This window comes from Moschus berezovskii, chromosome 14, assembly GCF_049115385.1.
Source record: "Moschus berezovskii isolate FMDL1 chromosome 14, NW_MosBer_1.0, whole genome shotgun sequence".
Taxonomy (NCBI): domain Eukaryota; kingdom Metazoa; phylum Chordata; class Mammalia; order Artiodactyla; family Moschidae; genus Moschus; species Moschus berezovskii.
Window position 1 is genome coordinate 44,218,612 of NC_142473.1, and position 20,571 is coordinate 44,239,182.

At 42.5% G+C, this 20,571-nt stretch overlaps 1 protein-coding gene across 9 annotated transcripts in view; it reads right to left on the minus strand.

The window, feature by feature from the left end:
• The window catches only part of TEAD1 (TEA domain transcription factor 1), a 271,199-nt gene that overhangs the window by 21,906 nt on the left and 228,722 nt on the right, over positions 1-20,571 (minus strand). For 7 of the 9 annotated variants that reach the window (XM_055423353.2, XM_055423349.2, XM_055423346.2 and 4 more), the window contains 2 exons: positions 15,907-16,080; positions 146-15,226 (listed from right to left, as the gene is read on the minus strand). In XM_055423353.2, the coding sequence (XP_055279328.1) occupies positions 14,708-15,226; positions 15,907-16,080 (693 nt within the window). In that variant the 3' untranslated portion in view covers positions 146-14,707. Of the gene's footprint in view, positions 1-145; positions 15,227-15,906; positions 16,081-20,571 lie in introns of those variants that run through there. The other 2 variants (XM_055423352.2, XM_055423348.2) reach the window with 1 other exon arrangement.

Consider the following 20,571-nt stretch of genomic DNA (forward strand, 5'->3'; position numbering starts at 1 on the left):
AATGGCATTCGCCATAGATTGATATTAGCAAAACTGCTGAAAATTTTCAGCTTTTTTGTTTCCGTCTCTCCAAGTTCCCACACTTCCGCAATGCTAGGTGCCACAACACACCGAGCATATTTGACAACTAAGAGTGGGTTGTTTCTGAGACCTGTTTCCTTTATTTAACAAAATTATCAAAATTATTTTAGTAATAATCAGCACTGTTTCACTGTTTTTAACTTTAAACACAGAAACTCTGTGGTAACAGAAAATGACAGAATTGAAGTAACTCTAGTTCTACTTTTCCGCCTTCCTAATTACTGTGCTCATTTCCATATCATGGAAGCGGCAGCACTGGGTGGACTGCAGCTCCAATGATTCCAAACTGTTAGAACTTACTCTAGAGATGAATATAAGAGTGAGTCTTTAATAACATGTGCTATTAAGGAATAAGTAATAAAATGGATAAGCAACCTAAGTGTGTTAGTTTGAAGCATAAATATATATATGTGTGTATATACATATATATATGAAATAAAAACTCAAGACTATTTTACCAGTTGTTTAAGACTTAAGCTAACAAAGAATTTTTTTATTAGGAACACTTCATTGATAGCCTTGTTTAGAACCATAGGCACAGGGTGATAATAAAAATGACAGCTGTTTTTAGATGGTTCTGCCATATAAACTTCTCTACAACGAAACTCCTTAATGCCTACATCTGGGGCAGATAATTCCACCCCCTCACCTTTGGTTCACCACTGTACCTTAGAATTCTCAAATTTAATTTAATTAGCTTTAATTGGGAATGGATGACCTGCAGGTATAATGACAGAAAGTATCAAAATTGAAAGTATTCAAGAATTCACATTATGAAACTCTGCTGTCAGAAACAATCTCAACAAACTACGATATTAAAGTTGTCACGGTTAACTTTTTTACATGAAATTAGAACATACATTCAGAAGTGTACAAATCACAAGTTTACAGATTGATTAATTTTTATAAAGTGAAAACACCCATGTGACCAAGTGCCCAGGTAAGGAAATAGAAAAAAAGTCCCCTCATCCATACTCCACCCCAGTGAACATCAAACACTGTTCCCTTCCAGTGTACCTCAAACCCCCCGTCACAGAGTAACATTGATCCTGCAGTCTTGTCTGATTTTTCGAATGTTACATGAATGGAGTCACATAGTGTTCATTACTCTGTGCTTAGCTTTGTTTGTGCAGCATTGTAGGGTGAGAGTTATCTATGCTGTGGTGTGTGGTTCATCCATTTTTGTCACTAGAGTACTCTGCTAAATGGAAAATACCACCATCTATCCCTTCTATGGATGAACGTTTACAATGCTTCCAAACTGAACCTATTATGAAGAGCGCTACTCTGAATACTTGGGGATACGCTTTTCATGAACATATGCGTGCACTCCTGTCAGGCGTTCCTAGGAGTAGAATTGCTGGTTATGAGATATACGTGCATTTTCAGCTTTCATTTAGGTAAGAGGAACTGATGGTTTTTGAATTATCTTGTTTTGTTTTTTAAAAAACAGCTTGATAAAACTTTATATATAATTATTAGCATATATTTAACAGGTTGCATTTTAAAAGACTTCTCAACTAATAGTAAATAAGCAATCTGTTATTACCACTGCTTCTCAATTACTTTTGAACATGGAAAATAATTACACAGTCATCCAACCATATCACAGCTGTTCTTTGGGAATTTTCTAGGAGGTATTGATGGGAAAGATAATTATCTGTTAGCTGATAATATTACAATTATCCCAGAAAGAAATGTGGTCACTGAACTCCCACAGAGCAAAGGTAATATCAAAGAAAGAATGCTAGCATTAAATCAACAACAGGGGAGGTGAACTCTGTAATGAGTCTAGGATCCGTGCTGAGTTCATTATCCACCCTCTCCACTCCTTTTTCCCAACTGAAAACTCAAGACAAACCTATTCCACATAGTTTTGAAGGCAAGAAAATGAGAGAAGAAAAAAAAAAAAATGTGTTGTTTCCAGACATACAAACTATTTCTGCCAAATCAGCTCTTATCTGAAATCAGGATATTTTCTAAAAGCAAATAAATACAAAAATCCAAGAAACAACTAAAACCAGCAAACTTACCTTCCCAGAAAATTCCAAATTCAAACCATATCCTGTCCTTAGGAGATGAGACAGCTCTTGCGGCACAGGGCAGGCTGTCCCAAAATGTCCCCCAATGGCATTTGATTATTTTGGATTAAAGTTACTTAGGAAACAACCCATGAAGAGGGACACATGGACCCTCCCCTCTGTCTCCCCAAAAGCAGGAAATAAGTCTCTCAATGAAAGGTGCCTTCCTTGCATCTGGAGGTGGAAGGAGACCCTTACCACCAGAGATGGATAATTTAGGGTGGAGAAGTCTGTATACACATCTTGTTACTTTTACTTCTCCAAGCCCAAACTCTGTTTAGATTTTCTCCAAACCTATGTTTCTTTGTCCTGTCAATTCCTCATAAATTTATTGTTTATCTAAAAAGTATGACAGATGCCTGCTCTGGCCACTTCTTAGGTCTGGTTTCCATGTGAACCTCAACGCCATGAATTAAAAATTTGTTTCTCTTTTCCTATTAATTTGTCTTGTGTCGATATTATTTTCAGTCCAGTCATAAGAAGGGTAGCAGGGGAAGTTTCCTCCTGCCTAACTGGTCATGGACCATGTTCTAAAAAAAAGCAAAATAAACCTTGCAAATGTGGCTGGAGGGGGCAAGTCCACGCAAATGGGCCCCTCTAAGGAATCTTTGCCCATTTTGCCCTAGAACAAAAACCCTCCATATGAACTGGGTTCAGAGACCAGCTCTTTCTCCTACCACCCAATGCAGGAATCCTTCCTACAGTACCTTGATTTACACTGTCTTCTGGCTGAATACCTTCAGATATGGGAAAATCATTAGTTAATAAAATATTTACCATGTTCTGGGCAGACTTAAGTGTTAGAGAGTTGCATTAGTCCTCTATTGCTTCTTTAACAAACAACCCCAAATTTAGTGACTTAAAAACAACACCACTTTATGATTCTCTACTTCTGCAGGTGGGATATCCAATATGTACCTCACCCGGCTGAGGTCAAGGTTTTGGAGCTGTGTCCCTTTCTGGTGGCTCTACTCTGGGGAAAGGTGAGTCTTTGCCTCCTTCAGTTTCCACAGTCCTTGTCTCTCAGTCCCTTCCCTCCCATTTTAGAGGCCCGCAACACCAGGCTGAGTCCTCATGTGGCTAGCTGTCAGCTCTCTAGACCTCGTTTTTCGCCTCCCTCTGCTACTCTTAAGGAAACTCGTGATTTCATTGGGTTCACTCACATAATCCAAGATACTTCCCTTCCTACTCTTAGCAACGCTCACCTCACTTTTCATGTATTGGATTACGTCCCCTAGCACCATGAGAAGAACTTGGACACAACACTGCCTACCATACCCGTTAAGTTGCCATCAGCTTCTCAGCAGCTTCCACCTAGAGCTCTGCTTTCTGGAAGCATGCAGGCCTAAGAACAGTGCTGAAAGACAACCCAGGAATTCTCTTTTATTCCCCCCTAATCTCACCTTTCCACACCCACTTCTCACCCATAAAGTTGTTCAGGTTCTATCAGCTTCCTAGGATCCAAGTTCCAGGCTTATTTTTAGTAAACTCCATGTGATCTCCCTTCCACCCACCTGGTCCAGAGACTTGAGAATTCTGACTCTGCATCTGTCACCATCTTATCGCAGTCACCTGACAGGCAGTGGTCATCATCCCTTTGCAACTCATTGTTCTCATCTTTAAACTCAGAGAAGACCTGCTTCCAAAGGCCACCATGGTGATGAGAGAACGCATACGAGACCCATCTGTATGCTGAAACATGCCACATAAATGGCCATGCCTATCAACCCACGGATTTCAACACTGACCAGCAGAGAGATGAAGCAGAGCCTCAAGTCACATCTCCAGAGTGGGATCTGAAGTAGATGGTGGCACATGATCAACAAATAAGGTAAAAGCTTTCCCCCCAGAGTCAGTCCGAGTCCCTATCCACACTTATCAAGTGAGCAGCACAAACACAGCAATGACTTTTTTCAAACAGAAAAATTAGTAGTTTTTCTGATTTGTGAGTTTATAACACGCCTTAGGTTTTAGGCATAACTGCTCAAACAGGTACAAAATTACCATCTTTCCCACAAAGATATGATTAGAGATCTCATAAAATTCTGTCTGGAAGCAAAAAAAACAACAACAAAAAAAAAAACAAAGGCAATAATTAATCAACCATCTGGGGAATGAATCAAAGACATGGGGATCTATTTGTGGACAAGTCCTGGAAAACAGCAATGCCAAGCAGATAAAGCAGACTGCACTAGACAGCAAGGAAACAAAAAAGTGAAACATCACATTTCCCCAAATCCTTCCCTAAATAATCCTCTCTCACGCTTGTTACTTCTGCAGCTGGAACACCTAAGTTATCAGACAAGTCTGCGGCTTGGTTTCTCCTCCATTACCTCTCATTCAGCAAGCATATTTGTTCACATCTGTGTTCCACTGTTTCATGTTTTTGAAATTGAAAAAGAAAAAAAAGCAATATTCTTCAAAGAATGATTCTTCCCATTTCATGAGTGAGAAAAATGAGATCTAACCCAGTTATGTTGGATCCATACAGCAGGGAGGGCTGGACCAGGGGGTCAACTCTGCAAAACCACAGGCCCCTGGAGAGCTAGTTTCAGGTGCCTGAGGGACAGGAAGTGAGTGTTAGGGTTGCAAGTGCAGAATGGAAGGGCACAGCATTCGCTGAGGACAACTCGTTTGTCACTAGACTCTGAAAGAAAATGCCTGCAGGAAAAAAGAGGAAACAGATCAGCCCAAAGGCAGGGGCGCAGGTTGGGGTAGTGGGTCAGGAAAGGAGCAGGCTGCACACGGCTCCCTTCCCAACCGTTTCTCCCTTCCCCCCAGAGGGCCTGGAAGGGCTGGGCAGAATTACTTGGTTGCAAAAAAAATGAAAACATCAAGAGGATTGTCCCTGACAAGAGACAGTATAATAGGCACTGATGGATGCAAGGAGACGCTGGCATTTTCAAACCACCACTTTGAACCTCTCCTCTTCATCCTCTTCGAGCAATGATCAAAGGACCAAGATTTCAAATTGTGAAGCAATTTTTTCCAATGGCAGCATCTGGCTCCTTGGCAGGAGGCGCTGGGAGCCGGGCCCTGTCGTGGGCGTCCATCCAGGCCTGCCACATGGTGAGGCTCGGCTGCGCTGGGCACCACGCGGGCCTTGCAGCTGCTCCCCCAGGCGCCAAAGGACAATCGCTCTGCCCTCCGCCATGAGCCATCAGGCAGAAGTACCCCCAAAGCAGCCTGGGCAGGGGGGTCTTGAGGTTGATGACTGCTCCCCAACCCTCTCGCTTGACTCGTTTGTAAGCATCTGCTCCCTGGCCATGACCCCTGAGGCCACCCCGAGTGACTTCGGAGCTTGGGGTGTGGGAAGCTGGGATAAACGAGGGACGACTCCCCAGCAAGACTGGACTTCAGTTTGAAGAGACTGAGAAAGCTGCCCAAAGGTATGGGCGTCTTTGAAAGTGTTCACTTTGCCTGGTGCCCCTGCCCAACACAGGACGGCAGCTGTAGCTCTCCAGCCACAGCTGTTTTAAATAAGAATAATAGGCATAAACTCAGCCCCTGCTCTCCAAGTTACTTCCCACTGATTATGGCATATATTTACATCTACAAAATAGAAGATTTTAAAAGACAATTGCCAAGAGCCCCTTCATAGCGCAGATTGGCACCCCTATTCGAATTTCATCAACATTTAGTACTTCAAAGAATCTTAAAAGCTTGCTCTAATTACAACAGGCAGTGTCTGAAAGACTGGCTGTTTGCATTGCAAATTCCTACAAATACTGGCATTCATTAAAAAAAAAAAATTCAATTAATATCACCCATACAACTTCAGGTAACCACCACTGGTGACTTCACACAGTAGCTGGGATGAAAGAGCCAAGGTCTCAACCCCTAGGACAAAGCAGTGGCACAGGCCACTTGTCTCCAATAGAGGCAGTTAATGAGTCCGGGGCGCCCAGCTGAGCGGGCCCTCCACCCAGCACATTCATCAGGTGTGCGAACACTGACCAGAGACCACCCTTTCCAGACCAGAAAACAGGACCTTTTTCTGGTCAGGAGTTTTTGTGCGTGAAAAGTCTTACACAGAACAATGACAACAAATCAATCAACTAATTAACAAATGTAGAACTGCCAAATAAAATATAGGTTGTTAAGTCTGATTTTTAGATAAACAACGTACTTTTTCATAGGGATAGGGACATATCACTATGTCCCAAAGATGACATGGGACAGACACTGAAAAAGTATACACTGTTCACTGGAAATTCAAATCGAACTGGGTGGCTGGTATTTTAACTTGCTAAATTTCATAACTCTTCCGACAATTCACCTTTACCAAAGAGAATAAGAAAAACTGGGACTTTTGCCCAAATTTTCATTGCTGTAAGGAGACACATCCAAAATATTTTTTGAGTGGGAAAAAATGAAGCTGCTGAATAACACATGGAGCATAGCACTTTTTTTAGTAAAAACAAATGGAGTATGTACAATGTTTGTGGATGTATATAAGAAGTCGAGAAAGACACAGGGCTTGTGGGAAGATCTCACTCTTCCTTCTAAAGTCTTTGGAACTGCTTGGAAAATTTAACAAGCTTCTCTTGCTTTTGTCATGCAGACATTAAATTAGAATGTGGGTGGATGGGAAGGTAAGGTACCCTGAATCTCTACCCTCACCGGGAGAGGGAGTTTCACATATTGCCAATGGTCTGCTGCTGCTGCTAAGTCGCTTCAGTTGTGTCCGACTCTGTGCGACCCCACAGACGGAAGCCCACCAGGCTCCCCTGTCCCTGGGATTCTCCAGGCAAGAACACTGGAGTGGGTTGCCATTTCCTTCTCCAATGCATGAAAGAGAAAAGTGAAAGTGAAGTCGCTCAGTCGTGTGCGACTCTTCGCGACCCCATGGACTGCAGCCTACCAGGCTCCTCCGCCCATGGGATTTTCCAGGCAAGAGTACTGGAGTGGGGTGCCATTGCCTTCTCCGACCAAGGGTCTATGAAGGTCCAAATAACTAAGAGCCTTGAAGGGTTTATGACTATAACCAGATAATCAACTTATTCCCTGGAAAACTGGGTCTAGAAATAAGCAGACACATACCCTGATAGTGCCACTTCAGTTCTTTTCTTCTCAAGCTTTTCCTGGGGACGGTTATAACACAGTGAAGTCAGCTGTGCCTCCATGAATGAGGTGAATGCTGGGCAGTGCGGGTGGACCACATGTGTCTGCTTTCCCCCAGGCTTCTGTTTAGCAGCAGCTCTGGGGGGCACAGTGGCTTTGTATCTCAGCCTGTAACTGCAGCAGGAAGCAGAGTTAAACAGCCCCATGCAGGAAAGAATGGATGGATCCCTGACCTTGACTTTGTTAGCAACCACTGAGCCAAATGGTCCAGGATGGGAAGCAGGAGAGGAAGAGCTGTCAGATGGATTCTTCCACGAGGTTAAGGGAATTCCCAATTTAGATTCCGCCTAGATATCCTGAAGAGTTCCAGGTTAAAAAAAAAAAAGTGGCCATGGTGGGACTGAGGTGAAAGGCCTGAGGGAAAAGCACTGCTGCTGCTTCCATTTTCCAGGCAGTCCTGTTCTGTCTTCTCTTCTCAGGGGATTCAGATTCTTAAATAAAGTGACTATCAGGCAGAGTATCGTTTCCACTTTCAACTTGCACCATTCTCCTGGTTCTGTAAGGCCCGGCGGCCACTGGGATTCTCAGCCAACTCTCACTAGGATTCCTGGTCTCTGCACAACCCCTTCCCCCCCAAACTCCTTCCCACTCTCCCTCCACTGATTACATTTTCAAGAATCAGCTCAAATGCCACATCTTCATGAAGCCTTCCAGAAAGTTCTCAAGCAAAAAGAGTTCCTCCTCTACCTATGTTTTCACATTCCCACTATCGCCCCTACCCTACAGGGCTGTCATTTATCTGCTGTGTGTCTGCCATCCACACCAGACCCTAAAGTCTGCCTCTTACTCATGTCTGCTCCCTCAGCTTTCTAGAAGCAAAGTAGAGATCAGTGAGTATTTGCCAAATGACTCAGCAGTGATGTGTATATTCAACGCTGAAGCAAATGATTAAACTATTTTTATAAGAACCCAAATTCCCGAGACAGCCTGGAAAGTTTTTGTGTGAATCCCTTGAGGTCTCCCTCCACTGGCTTTCAGTAAATTCCTTGAGAAAGATCAGTCAACAAACTGTCCGATGCCTAGGCTATCTGCCTATACAATCAGAGCTGGTCCAGTGGTAGTTACAGGACCCCATGTACAGCAATTCCTCTACATGTATGGAATGAAATCACTCTTCATCTAACAAATTAAAGAAAATAAACTGTTGAAAATCTGCTATATACATTGCACTGCGGCATAAACAAATGTTACTGGATAGGATCCTTGCTCCCTGGGGAAGGCTTACAAAGAAGTTTAGGTCATGGGGCTGAGAAAACAGGAAGGAAGCAATAAAAGACTGCAGTCAGTGCAGCAAGTGCTAACAAGCTCCAGATACCATTCTCATGAAATCAAACCAAAATGGGTTGGATGTGCAAATTTACTAACTACCATTACCCCTCATCCCTCTACATGAAATATCAGAACCTGCTAGCCAGAGATGATTTTTCAAAAAAAAAAAAAACAACAGACCTGGTGAAGACAATAAGAGAGTCACAGTCTACCAAAGATAATCTATTACGTGTTAGTCCCAGGAGTACCCCTGAATATGGTGATGTTTCTTGTTAATCTTCCTTCCACTACACCATTCCATCATTCCCTATTGTTCACGTAATTTCAGAGTTTAACACCATTGTGAGATGAGATAGAAGTAGAGCGAAATGAAAATCTTGAACTGAAAGGCCCTTTTCTTACTGATAACAGTTTAAAACATGTGGGAAGCATATTATTCCATTTTGCTAACATCCTTTTCCATGAACAGCAACAGAGACATTTGGTCGCAAATGACAGACTCGAGTCTACAATTCTAGCCTAAATCACGCACAATCCAATTAGAAACAGGCTGAAACTCCAGAGGGGGTCTATTTGGCCAGTTTACATGTGCACCCAATTTCTTATCCCTAAATAAAGCCCAGTTGTTTTATTTATAGTGCCTGTCATTTTGTCCAACAAATGTGATTTTGTTCCTACCAAGATAAAAGCATCTTCTAAAGGCTGCCTTCTTTCCAGATAACTCCTTTCCATTTCTGTTTTATAATATCTTCTCACATCTACTCCGGCTAGTAAAACTAGTCTTGCTTTTTCTTCCTCCAAAAAAGTAGGTTAAGGAAGTTGAATGACTATGAATATACTGTTAATTGTTTACACTGGATGATCATAATTCCAAGAATTTTAAAAAGTAAAACATAAATAGCCATAGGGTAACGGGGTATATCCTGATTTCTAACATGCCACTAATTGATTTGAGAGAAAAAAAGAAGCATTGTAATTAAATGTATATTAAGAATTTGTTTCTTTTAATAACAAGATACAGATACATACAATCTCATTTTTCATATTATTTTCTTCTTTATTATTCCAAATAAAGTTTGAGATTAAGCCTTCATTATCCTGATTCTTCTGAATAGTTTTTGACTGTAAGGTTTATAAGTAACATGTTAGTAATGTATGGCTTCATGGGAAATAGAAGGGGAAACAGTGTCAGACTTTATTTTGGGGGGCTCCAAAATCACTGCAGATGCTGATTGCAGCCATGAAATTAAAAGACGCTTACTCCTTGGAAGGAAAGTTATGACCAATCTAGATAGCATATTAAAAAGCAGAGACATTACTTTGCCAACAAAGGTCCATCTAGTCAAGGCTATGGTTTTTCCCGTGGTCATGTATGGATGTGAGAGTTGGACTGTGAAGAAAGCTGATCACCAAAAAATTGATGCTTTTGAACTGTGGTGCTGGAGAAGACTCTTGAGAGTCCCTTGGACTGCAAGGAGATCCAACCAGTCCATTCTAGAGGAGATCAATCCTGGGTGTTCATTGGAAGGACTGATGCTAAAGCTGAAACTCCAATACTTTGGTCACCTCATGCGACGAGTTGACTCACTGGAAAAAGAGTCTGATGCTAGGAGGGATTGAGGGTGGGAGGAGACAGGGACAACAGGGAATGAGATGGCTGGATGGCATCACCGACTCGATGGACATGAGTTTGGGTGAACTCCAGGAGTTGGTGATGGACAGGGAGGCCTGGCGTGCTGTGATTCATGGGGTCGCAAAGAGTTGGACACTACTGAGGACTGAACTGAACTGAACTGAAGACAGAGTAGAATTTTGAGGCCCCTCCAAAAATATTACTTTCACTGCATTTTTTATTCCCTTAAGTAAACTACTACTACTTAAGTAAACTATTCTACTTAGGTTAAGAAGGCTGAGTGTTGAAGAATTTATACTTTTCAACTGAGGTGCTGGAGAAGACTCTTGAGTGTCCCTTGGACTGCAAGGAGATTAAACCAGTCAATCCTAAAGGAAATCAATCCTAAATATTCATTGGGAGGACTGATGCTAAAGCTGAAGCTCCAATAGTTTGATCACCTGATGTGAAAAGCCGACTCACTGGCAAAGACCCTGATGCTGGGAAAGACTGGAGGCAAGGGGAGAAGGACATGACAGAGGTTGAGATGGTTGGATGGCATCACTGACTCAACGGACATAAGTTTGAGCAAACTCTAGGAGACAGTGAAGGACAGGGAGGCCTGGAGTTCTGCAGTCCATGGGGTCACAGGAGTTGGACACAACTGAGCGACTGAACAACAGCAGCAACAAAACTACTACATGGGGCTGGAAACAAGAAGTGTTTGAAAGTGAGCTAAGAGTTATACTTGGGTTTCTGTCTTTTCGGATGCATGACTGAATCACACCCACCTCTTCCAGCTTTCGGGACTCTCTGATCAATTCCAAAGCAGCTGACATTTTATCTTAAATTAGCTGCATTGTCTGCCATATCACTGGCAATCCGTCTGCATGGATCTCAATTCTGAAATAAAGCACAGCTCTGTCCATTTGTGGGTGGACATCTTCCTTTCTTAGAGCCCACAAAGCATCTGATCGTTATTTTAAAAGGAAAATAAGAAGTATGGTTTTCTGCCAGTGCAAAATGTTGGCCTCACTAACCACAAATCTGGTTCCATACTCCTCCTCAATCATAATAACAATTTTAATGCTTCATCAAACTATATTTTTTCTGAGACACTTTAATTGGGGATTCAAATTTAAGCTACTAGTTGTTAGTTTAGTGTTAGTTGCTCAGTCGTGTCCAACTCTTTTCGATCCCATGGACTGTAGCCTGCCAGACTCATCTGTCCACGGGATTTCCCAGGCGAGAATACTGAAGTGGGTTGCCACTTCCCTCTCCAGGGGATCTTAGTCTAGTAGTATACACTACTAGTGCAAGTAACTCAACTAAGGTTAGAGTTACTAGGAGGCGGTGAGATGCTTTCTCACAGATTATCAATGACAACATATCCTCTTTAGACATCGATAATAAGGCTTTTAGTGTGTGCGCACACGTGTGTGTGTGCATGTAGGTATATGTGAGTTTGTGGGTAAGAAACCAAGTTGCTTTTTGAAAGTAGTCAAGCAGTTAGTGAATATACCAGGCATAAGCAGACACTTGGTATTATTTAATCCCTGGGAGGTACATGTGATAATTCCCACTTTACACATAAAGAAACTGAGTCATGGATAGGCAGAGTGACTTCTGCATCATGACACAGCTAGTCAGTGCGGGATCTGCTGGACTGAAATCTGTGTGGTTTCCACTGTGTCTGTGCATGGAAGTCAAGAGCATCTGAAGTGAAGCAGCATCATTTCTCTGTGAAGATCTGTCTTTACGGGGCACTCAGGTGTCTGTTTACCTGGGCACCAACAGTCGTTTACTGTTCCCAAGAAGTTCAGGTCGGACCCTACTGTGGCTCTGCCATGCATGTGTGTTTCGGCGTCTGAGTCCTGGGGAGGCCAATCAGGTTTCTGCTCTGAAGCCAGCGGAAGGACCACTGCACGGCAACGAGCGGGGCCACAGCTTGGGCTTTAAGCGCAGATACTGCAGGTACACTCGGTGCTTCAACCACAGCAAGCTGCTCAGCTGCTCCAGCCTGACTGAGCCCCGGTGGGACACAGAGCGATTAAACACATGGATAAACTAAGTCATCCTGCTGGTGATAACCTGGAGACTGCAGGTACTTTGAGAAAGGGGAAGTAGGGAGGAGAAGAAAGGATGTGTGGGTAGGACCTCTGTCGAGATGTACTGAATTTACATGAAAATGAAAATCTGTGAAGCAAATTGCTAATATGAAAGACATTTTAAAGGGAAGGTTAAGAAACACTGACTAACATTCAAGCACAGAGAGTCAAAGTGCAATTCACACTTTCTAAGTCTGTAGAAGAAGCCAATGAGATTTCAAATTGCAGCAAAGTGTAAACCTAATTCAAACTGCCTTTTCTCACTTATTCCAACATAGTTAGGACTGAATTTCTTCATAAAGGTTAAGTACTGCTAACAATTATACTGAAGGAGTGACATGTTTCATCATACTTATAGGAGACCTCAATTGTAATTCTAATTCTGCAAATCTTAATTTAATAAACTGATATCTAATCTCTTAGTAATTGTTTCTAAATCTGCACATCTCATACCTGCCACTACAGTCTAAACATTTGCAAACCTAGACCTTGTTATTTGGGAATTAGTGACTGAAGGGCCCCATCACTGAAAGCACTTATTAAAATCATCCTCTGTATAAAATGTAAAATTTTACAAGCAAAAACAAAACCTTTCTCATATCAATAGTTTCCATTCCACTTTATAGTCAAACAACAAGCAAGCTATAAGAAATCTTATTAACATTAAAAACCAACACATTAATTTGAAAGCACTGAAAATGGTTTATTTTTATCTTATCCCATATTTTCTGATTAATTTTAATTCATTTGGATAGAACAGCCTCTTTTTATATCTTTCACCATAGTGGCTGTCAAACTTTTTTATCTCAGGGACCCCTTTTCCACTCTTAAGATTTATTGAGGGTCTCAAAGAGCTTTTGTTTCTGTAGGTTATAGCTATCGATATTTTCTATATCAGAAGCGTAAACTGAGAAAGCTTTAAAATATTTAGTACCTGCTTTTAAAAATAATATTAAGGTTATTTGATATTAACACACATCTTTTTTAAATTGGACATACCTATATTTTAAAAAACAAAAACTAGTGAGAAAGGAAGCACTGATTTGCACTTTGCAATACTCAATATGTGGCTTAATGGAAAATACCTAGATTCTTATATCTGCTTCTAAAGTCAATTTGTCATGATTTGTACTTCAACTTTTGGTTGAAATACATGAAGAAAATCCAGCCTCACATAAACACATGGCTGGGAAAGGTAAGAATATTTTAATAGGCTCTTCAGATAACTGGCCGTTTTTCTTTGACACTAAATCAAAACTTGACAAGCAGTGGTTTCTAAAGGTTAGCTGCAGTGTGGAGTCTGAAACCCTCAATGAGCTTTTCATACTGTTACATTAAAACCCATTGGTTTATCTTGCACAGTATAAAAAAAAAATCACATTTTTTAATATGACTATGGATCCCATCAGAAAAGTCATAAATGTTGAGAAGCCATCAAGTTCACCAGAGTGGATACAAATTTTCCAAAATTCTCATTTCTATTTGGAAGTTCAAATTTTACCTTTGACAACAAATATCAGCTGTTTTCCTTGATGGAGCAGGCAGGTTCGCTGCATCCATTTTCAGTGTGTACTGTTGGTCTAAGATGTAATAAACTTTCACAAACGACACTCTTGGTTTGACTAATTCTTTTTTTTAATTTAAACTGTGCATGCAACCCAGTCTGATTGATCCAAGGCTTCAGCAGTTTTACCCTATAACACTGGAACCATCAGTATGCATATCAGCAGAATTCAAAAAGAAAATAACATATCAATGTCATAATAAAAGTAGTTTTGATCTTGTCTGCCCATTGAAAGGCTACTGAGGAATCCCCTACAGGTCTGCAGTTGAAAACTGTAGTGTTATCATATAACTGGCCCCCAACCACCATTCCAGTCACTGGGTGGCAGTCACTAATTTAGGAAAAGGAAGTGACTGTTACTGCTTTTTCAGGGTGTCCACATGTATTACCAATCCTGAGAACATTAATTTAAGTAGAAGGCTACTTCCACAATCCAAATTCAATACGGAAGCATGACAAATGAAATCCAGTTACCACGCAAGGATTAAAAAAACAAAACAAATTAAATTGAATATGTAAATTTCCTCCCAAGAATTTCAAACATGAATTTTTCCTTAGTCTGTTTGTTCTGCCATTTGTGGATGTTTTGTTGTGTGTGTGCCAGGCACTTGCTTAGCTTTGGAGATATGAAGAATGACAGACAGACCCTGTGAGCAGGGTCCTGGGGGCACAAAGAAGCCAGAAAACAGAGGAGAGGCACTTTTCAAACGGATCTGATTTCAAGCTCCAGGTCCCCACCTGTCCTTTGTAATCTCCGCGTCTCTATTTTCTTAGTTGGATACGAGGCAAATTCCACTTAACCCTGGGAAGACTGAAGGAAAAGTACGTGATGCACAAACCCAGCGCAGAGCCCACAGCAGGCATTCAATCAGTGTAGCCACACAATGAGTAAGGAGCCTGGAGTCCAGAAAGGAGGGGGACACACATCCCAGTTAATTGTGACACAGTCTGGGAACTGAGGCACTACACAACGTGGTGGGACTAGAAGAAAAATTAGTAGATTATTTCTGTAAGGAAGGTGTGATAATAAAGAAGACACCATCTCAAAAGGAGGGAAAGGAGAAAAACTGTACAAAGTCCATCCAGACACAGAAACACAGGCTGTAGGATGAACAGGAAGGAAAACACCCGGAACCAGCTCCTTCAGGGCCTTTAAGGCCATGCTGAGAAGCGCAAACATTTGAAGCCATTTTCTTTTTATTTTCGTCAAGAATGAGGAGTTACAAACACTCAAGGCCAGCAAGTTCTCTGGTCTAAGCCCCCAGGACACACCCCTGACCCCACAGCAGTCCTCTGGCTCAAGTCTGACCAGTGGAGAAGGGACAGCAGAGATCTCCTCGCAGGCTAGGGGACAGTCCCAGTAGCTGGAGGAATGTGCCCTTGGTGTCTGAAAGCACAAATGAGGCACGTAATAGGCAGAGCCATTTCATATTCTCTCTGATCTTTAAAGACTCGCAGCATGTCTTTATCTTCGCCCAAGCCCCTTCACTGCCTCAGGTCCTAGGTTCCCATGGAATTTATAGGTCGCTTTGCTTAGTGAGCTTCTCTGGTGGCTCAGACAATAAAGAGTCTGACTGTAATGCAGGAAACCCAGGTTTGATCCCCGGGTTGGGAAGATTTCCCTGGAGAAGGAAATGGCAACCACTCCAGTATTCTTGCCTGGGAAATCTCATGGACGGAGGAGCCTGGCGGGCTACAGTTCACGGGGTGGCAAAGAGTTGGACACAACTGAGTGACTTCACTTTGCTTACCAGAGTGAGAACCAACAGACAGTCTAGTGCCCGCATCTGCCACTGTGACTCCAGCCATCTGCGAGGTTTCTTGTCATTGCACAACTGAATTAAGCCCAAGGGGACACCATCTCAGCAGGGACGGCAACGTCGCCTGGGTCCTCACATGGCTGTGCCACGTGGCCTGTGTGAGGACGCCCACAGCTCTAGTGTGTGATCCCCTGGCGATCATGCAGATCAGTCAATGGGAACCCACAACCACTATAGCTCTGCCCTCGGGTGTGGGACACGACCATTTGGACAAAAATGACTGAAGTAACAGCAAGGTCTTACTCACCCAGAATTTTACGAGGAAGAAGGCATTTTGAGGGCCCTTTCCAAACAGCTCCTTTAAGCCACCTTTCTTTTCAGGAAATTTGTCATAAATCTGACGAATGTCCACTGATTCGAGCAATGGGTCACTGTAAGAATGGTTGGCGTGCCCGATGTGCACGAAGAGGTGTTTGTTGTACTGCAAGAAACCAACAGAAACATTCCCATTACAAACCCTTTGGTCAATCTGGGACACAGCCATCTTGAGCTGCATCAAGAGTGGTGATCCCGAAATCCTGGAGTTCTGCCTTGAACAGCCTCAGTTCTGCCTTTGAAAAGATGATGATATTAAGAAAAGTCATTACAGCACAGGGTTAAAACAATCATTGTCTATTATTGACAAGGGCATATATTCTTCCCAAACGCCTAAAAAAGTCTTTTTGTAGATACAGTAGGAAATGACTTGTGACCCAATTACCAAACCTAGAAACAATTCCATTACCCAGTTTCACCTGATCAACTGAAAATGACAGTGACAGTTTTGGGAGCACATTATTTACAGTGAGAGCCCAATAAGAAGTATGGGTGCTTCAGCTGATGCCATCACCCAGAAAGCACTTGTCGTTCCAGTTCCCTTAGCAACAGCAAGAATGCAGTACTCTGAGCAACAGTACTCACTTACTTCTTCCAGCGGGAATAAGAGAGCTGAGTGTCTTTCTCATGTGTCCCCTTAGTGACCAATCTAGCACTTCTGCATAAGGGCTGGTCAGTATGTGAATGTCCGTGCAAAGCTACAGTCATGGGTATAGACCATGGAGAGGACTCATGGTGCAAGGCTGTATGGGATCAATAAAAAAAGAACACCACTTGCTCATCCACAAAAAGTGAAAGAAACAGCTCAAAACCCTCTCAGGTCATTTAACTAATAAATGAAAACCTTTTCTTCTCCTTGCTTTAGCATAAGACAGGGTAAACTGGACCACAAAGGAGTGTGGCAAACAACTGGTTCTCAACCAGGCTACAGCAGAATCACCAAGGAACATTTAAAAATCATCAAAGCCAGGGTCCCACCCAGGCTAAACTGGCATCTCTGAGAATGAGGCCAGGCATCAGTTATTCTTAATACTCCCTTGATGAATTCCAATACACACCAAGTTGGAGAACTACTAGCCTAGACCCTATACCCCAGAACCCCCATGCCTGCCTCTTCTACTGAATAGGCAGTAAAACCAGCCTAATCTGACACCAAAACATCTGGTGTGCAGAGGTTCCTGGGAGCTCAGAACATAATGGGGTTCATAAGAGAAACCCACGTCACCATTCTCCCAACAGTCTGCATTCACTTTTTGAGTTTACATTGGCATTTCTCCAACTACAGTCCTTCTGAGTACTAACCCCATCAGTTCAGTACAGTTCAGTCGCTCAGTTGTGTCCAACTCTTTGCAACCCTGTGGTCTGCAGCATGCCAGACTTCCCTGTAAATCACCATCTCCGGGAGCTTGCTCAAACTCAAGTCCATCGAGTCAGTGATGCCATCCAACCATCTCATCCTCTGTCATTCCCTTCTCCTTTTGCCTTCAATCTTTCCCAGCATCAGGGTCTTTTCTAAAGAGTCAGTTCTTAAAATCAAGTGGCCAAAGTATTGGAGCTTCAGCATCAGTCCTTCCAATGAATATTCAGGACTAATTTCCTTTAGGGTTGACTGGTTGGCTCTCCTTGCAGTCCAAGGGACTCTTAAGAGCCTTCTCCAACACCACAGTTCAAAAGCATCAATTCTTCAGTGCTCAGTTTTCTTTATAGTCCAACTCTCACATCCATACACAACTACTGGAAAAAGCATACCTTTGACTATATGGACCTTTGTCGGTAAAGTAATGTCTCTACTTTTTAATATACTGTCTAGGTTGGTCATAGCTTTTCTTCTAAGGAGCAACCATCTTTTAATTTCATGGCTGCAGTCACCATCTGCAGTGATTTTGGAGCCCAAGAAAATAAAGTCTGTCACTGTTTCCATTGTTTCTCCATCAATTTGCCATGAAGTGATGGGACCAGATGCCATGATCTTAGTTTTTTTAATGTTGAGTTTTAAGCCAGCCTTTTTCACTCTCCTCTTTCACTTTCATCAAGAAGCTCTCTAGTTTCTTTTCACTTTCTGCCATAAGGGTGGTAGCATCTGCATATCTGAAGTTATTGATATCTCTCCTGGCAATCTTGATTCCAGCTTGTGCTTCATCCAGCCCAGCATTTTGCATGATGTACTCTGTGTATAAGTTAAATAAGCAGGGTGACAATATACAACCTTGACGTACTCCTTTTCCTATTTGGAACCAGTCTGTTGTTCCATGTCCAGTTCTAACTGTTGCTTCCTGACCTGCATACAGATTTTTAAGGAGGCAGGTAAGGTGATCTGGTATTCCCATCTCTTTTAAAATTTTCCACAGTTGTGATCTACACAGTCAAAGGCTTTAGTGTAATCAATAAAGCAGAAGTAAATGTTTTTCTGGAATTCTCTTGCTTTTTTGATGATCCAGTGGATGTTGGCAATTTGATCTCTGGTTCCTCTGCCTTTTCTAAATCCAGCTTGAACATCTGGAAGTTCACAGTTCATGTACTGTTGAAGCATGGCTTGGAGAATTTTAAGCATTACTTTGCTAGTGTATGAGATGAGTACAATCGTGCAATAGTTTGAACATTCTTTGGCATTGCCCTTCTTTGGGATTGGAATGAAAACCAATCCTTTCCAGTCCTGTGGCCACAACTGAGTTTTCCAAATTTGCTGGCATAGAGTGCAGCACTTTCACAGCATCATCTTTTAGGATCTGAAATAGCTCAACTGGAATTCCATCACCTCCACTAGCTTTGTTTGTAGTGATGCTTCCTAAGGCCCACTTGACTTTGCATTCCAGGATATCTGGCTCTAGGTGAGTGATCACACTATTGTGTTTATCTGGGTCACGAAGATCTCTTTTGCATGGTTCTTCTGTGTATTCTTGCCATCTCTTTTTAATATCTTCTGCTTCTGTTTGGTCCATACTGTTTCTGTCCTTTATTATGCCTATATTTGCATGAAATGTTCCCTTGGTATCTCTAATTTTCTTGAAGAGATCTCTAGTCTTTCCCATTCTATTGTTTTCCTCTATTTCTTTGCACTGATCACTGAGGAAGACTTTCTTATTCCCATAGGGAATATTCTTATATTCTCATAGGGAATGAGAAGTCCCAGATAAAAGAAGGCTGCTCCAAGCTTCTTTTGTACAAAAGAAGTGTACACACTGTACAATCAGTCTGTGTGCTGGCTAAGAGACGAGTTTGGGCTCAGTCTGCTCCAGCCCAAAACACTGTGTTATTACCAATCCAGCCATGACATTGGGTAAGTCTCTCCAGCCTCTACACAGGGACAGTGATGGCATCTACTCCCAAGGGTTCTGCAGGGATTCCCAATGAGGTACTGCATATTAAGGCTTACTGGAGCACCTCCATTCAACAAAGAGTAGACAATAAATGTTAGCTACTATTATTTCTCACAAAATCTCTCTCTTCTTTGAGTTTCACAGTGAATATAACAGGTTGAAAGCACTATGGTAGAGAAACACTGTTCAACTTTCTATAGCTTAAAGCTTTCCAAACTTGTTTGGTCACAAAACCCTATAAATGTATCCTGCAGAAGTGCTGGTTTACAACCAAGACCTGCCACCCACACTGTGGATCTCTGGCCACAGTACCGAAGAGCAGGACGGCCAATACCCCATCTGATGCCAGCTGTCCCCAACCACTGCACGTACAGGGAGTGCAGCCAGGACCTAGCACCTTCTGATCAACATCAGAAAGTCACCTTTACCAAGGCTTCCCAAATCCTAAAATGTGTCAGGTGACATGAAAAAGAAGAACTCAGAGCTCTGACAAGGACCTCGCCTCTATCCCAGCTGGATTTCAGGATGGACTGAGTCCTGGACACAGACATGCAAGAACAAAGTATGCTGTGCTCAAGGGGAACTTTTGAAACAAAGCAGGAGCCACCATCATGTTAGGGAGGTAAGGTTATGGGGAGAGGTGAAGTGCCTCTCTCTGATCTTTTAAAAATTTTCTCAAATGTTATCACTTCGTCTTTTCAATTACAAGCAAACCAAAGCCCACAGAAACATCTGGGGCACCAATGCTGAGGCATTTCCAGTCTCATTTAGAGGGTATAAGCAGAGAAAACAACACGGGAGAGGCGGGGAACACAAGACACTGGTTTGCAAGGTCCCCAGAGATGAGGAGGGGATGTCTTGTGTCTGCCCCTCTGCTGGTCCGCTAGTTACTTACCAGTACAGGAGCACAGGCAAAGGCGTTGTTCCTCCATTATCCAAACTGGCTGTCTATATGTCTATCACCCAACCCTTATTACTCACCTCTGACTGCAGCAAGTTCCGAGCCCTGCTGGACTCTGACAGGCACCACTTCTGTCACTTGTTGTGGTGTCTATAGGCACTGAGTTTATAGGAAAGAATGGAATACAAACAGAGCCTTGGGGACATCTATGAATAGAATCTGAGTCTCTGCTAAGCACACATCACACCCTGCTCTTCCACCTCGCCAGCCTCCATGGGCCAGGGCAGAGCTGGGGTGAAGTTACGTCTCTTAGGACACAGGGACCATAGCCTGGATCTCCCGGGGTCAGAGATCAGGAAAGTGAATGGAGGGTCAAATT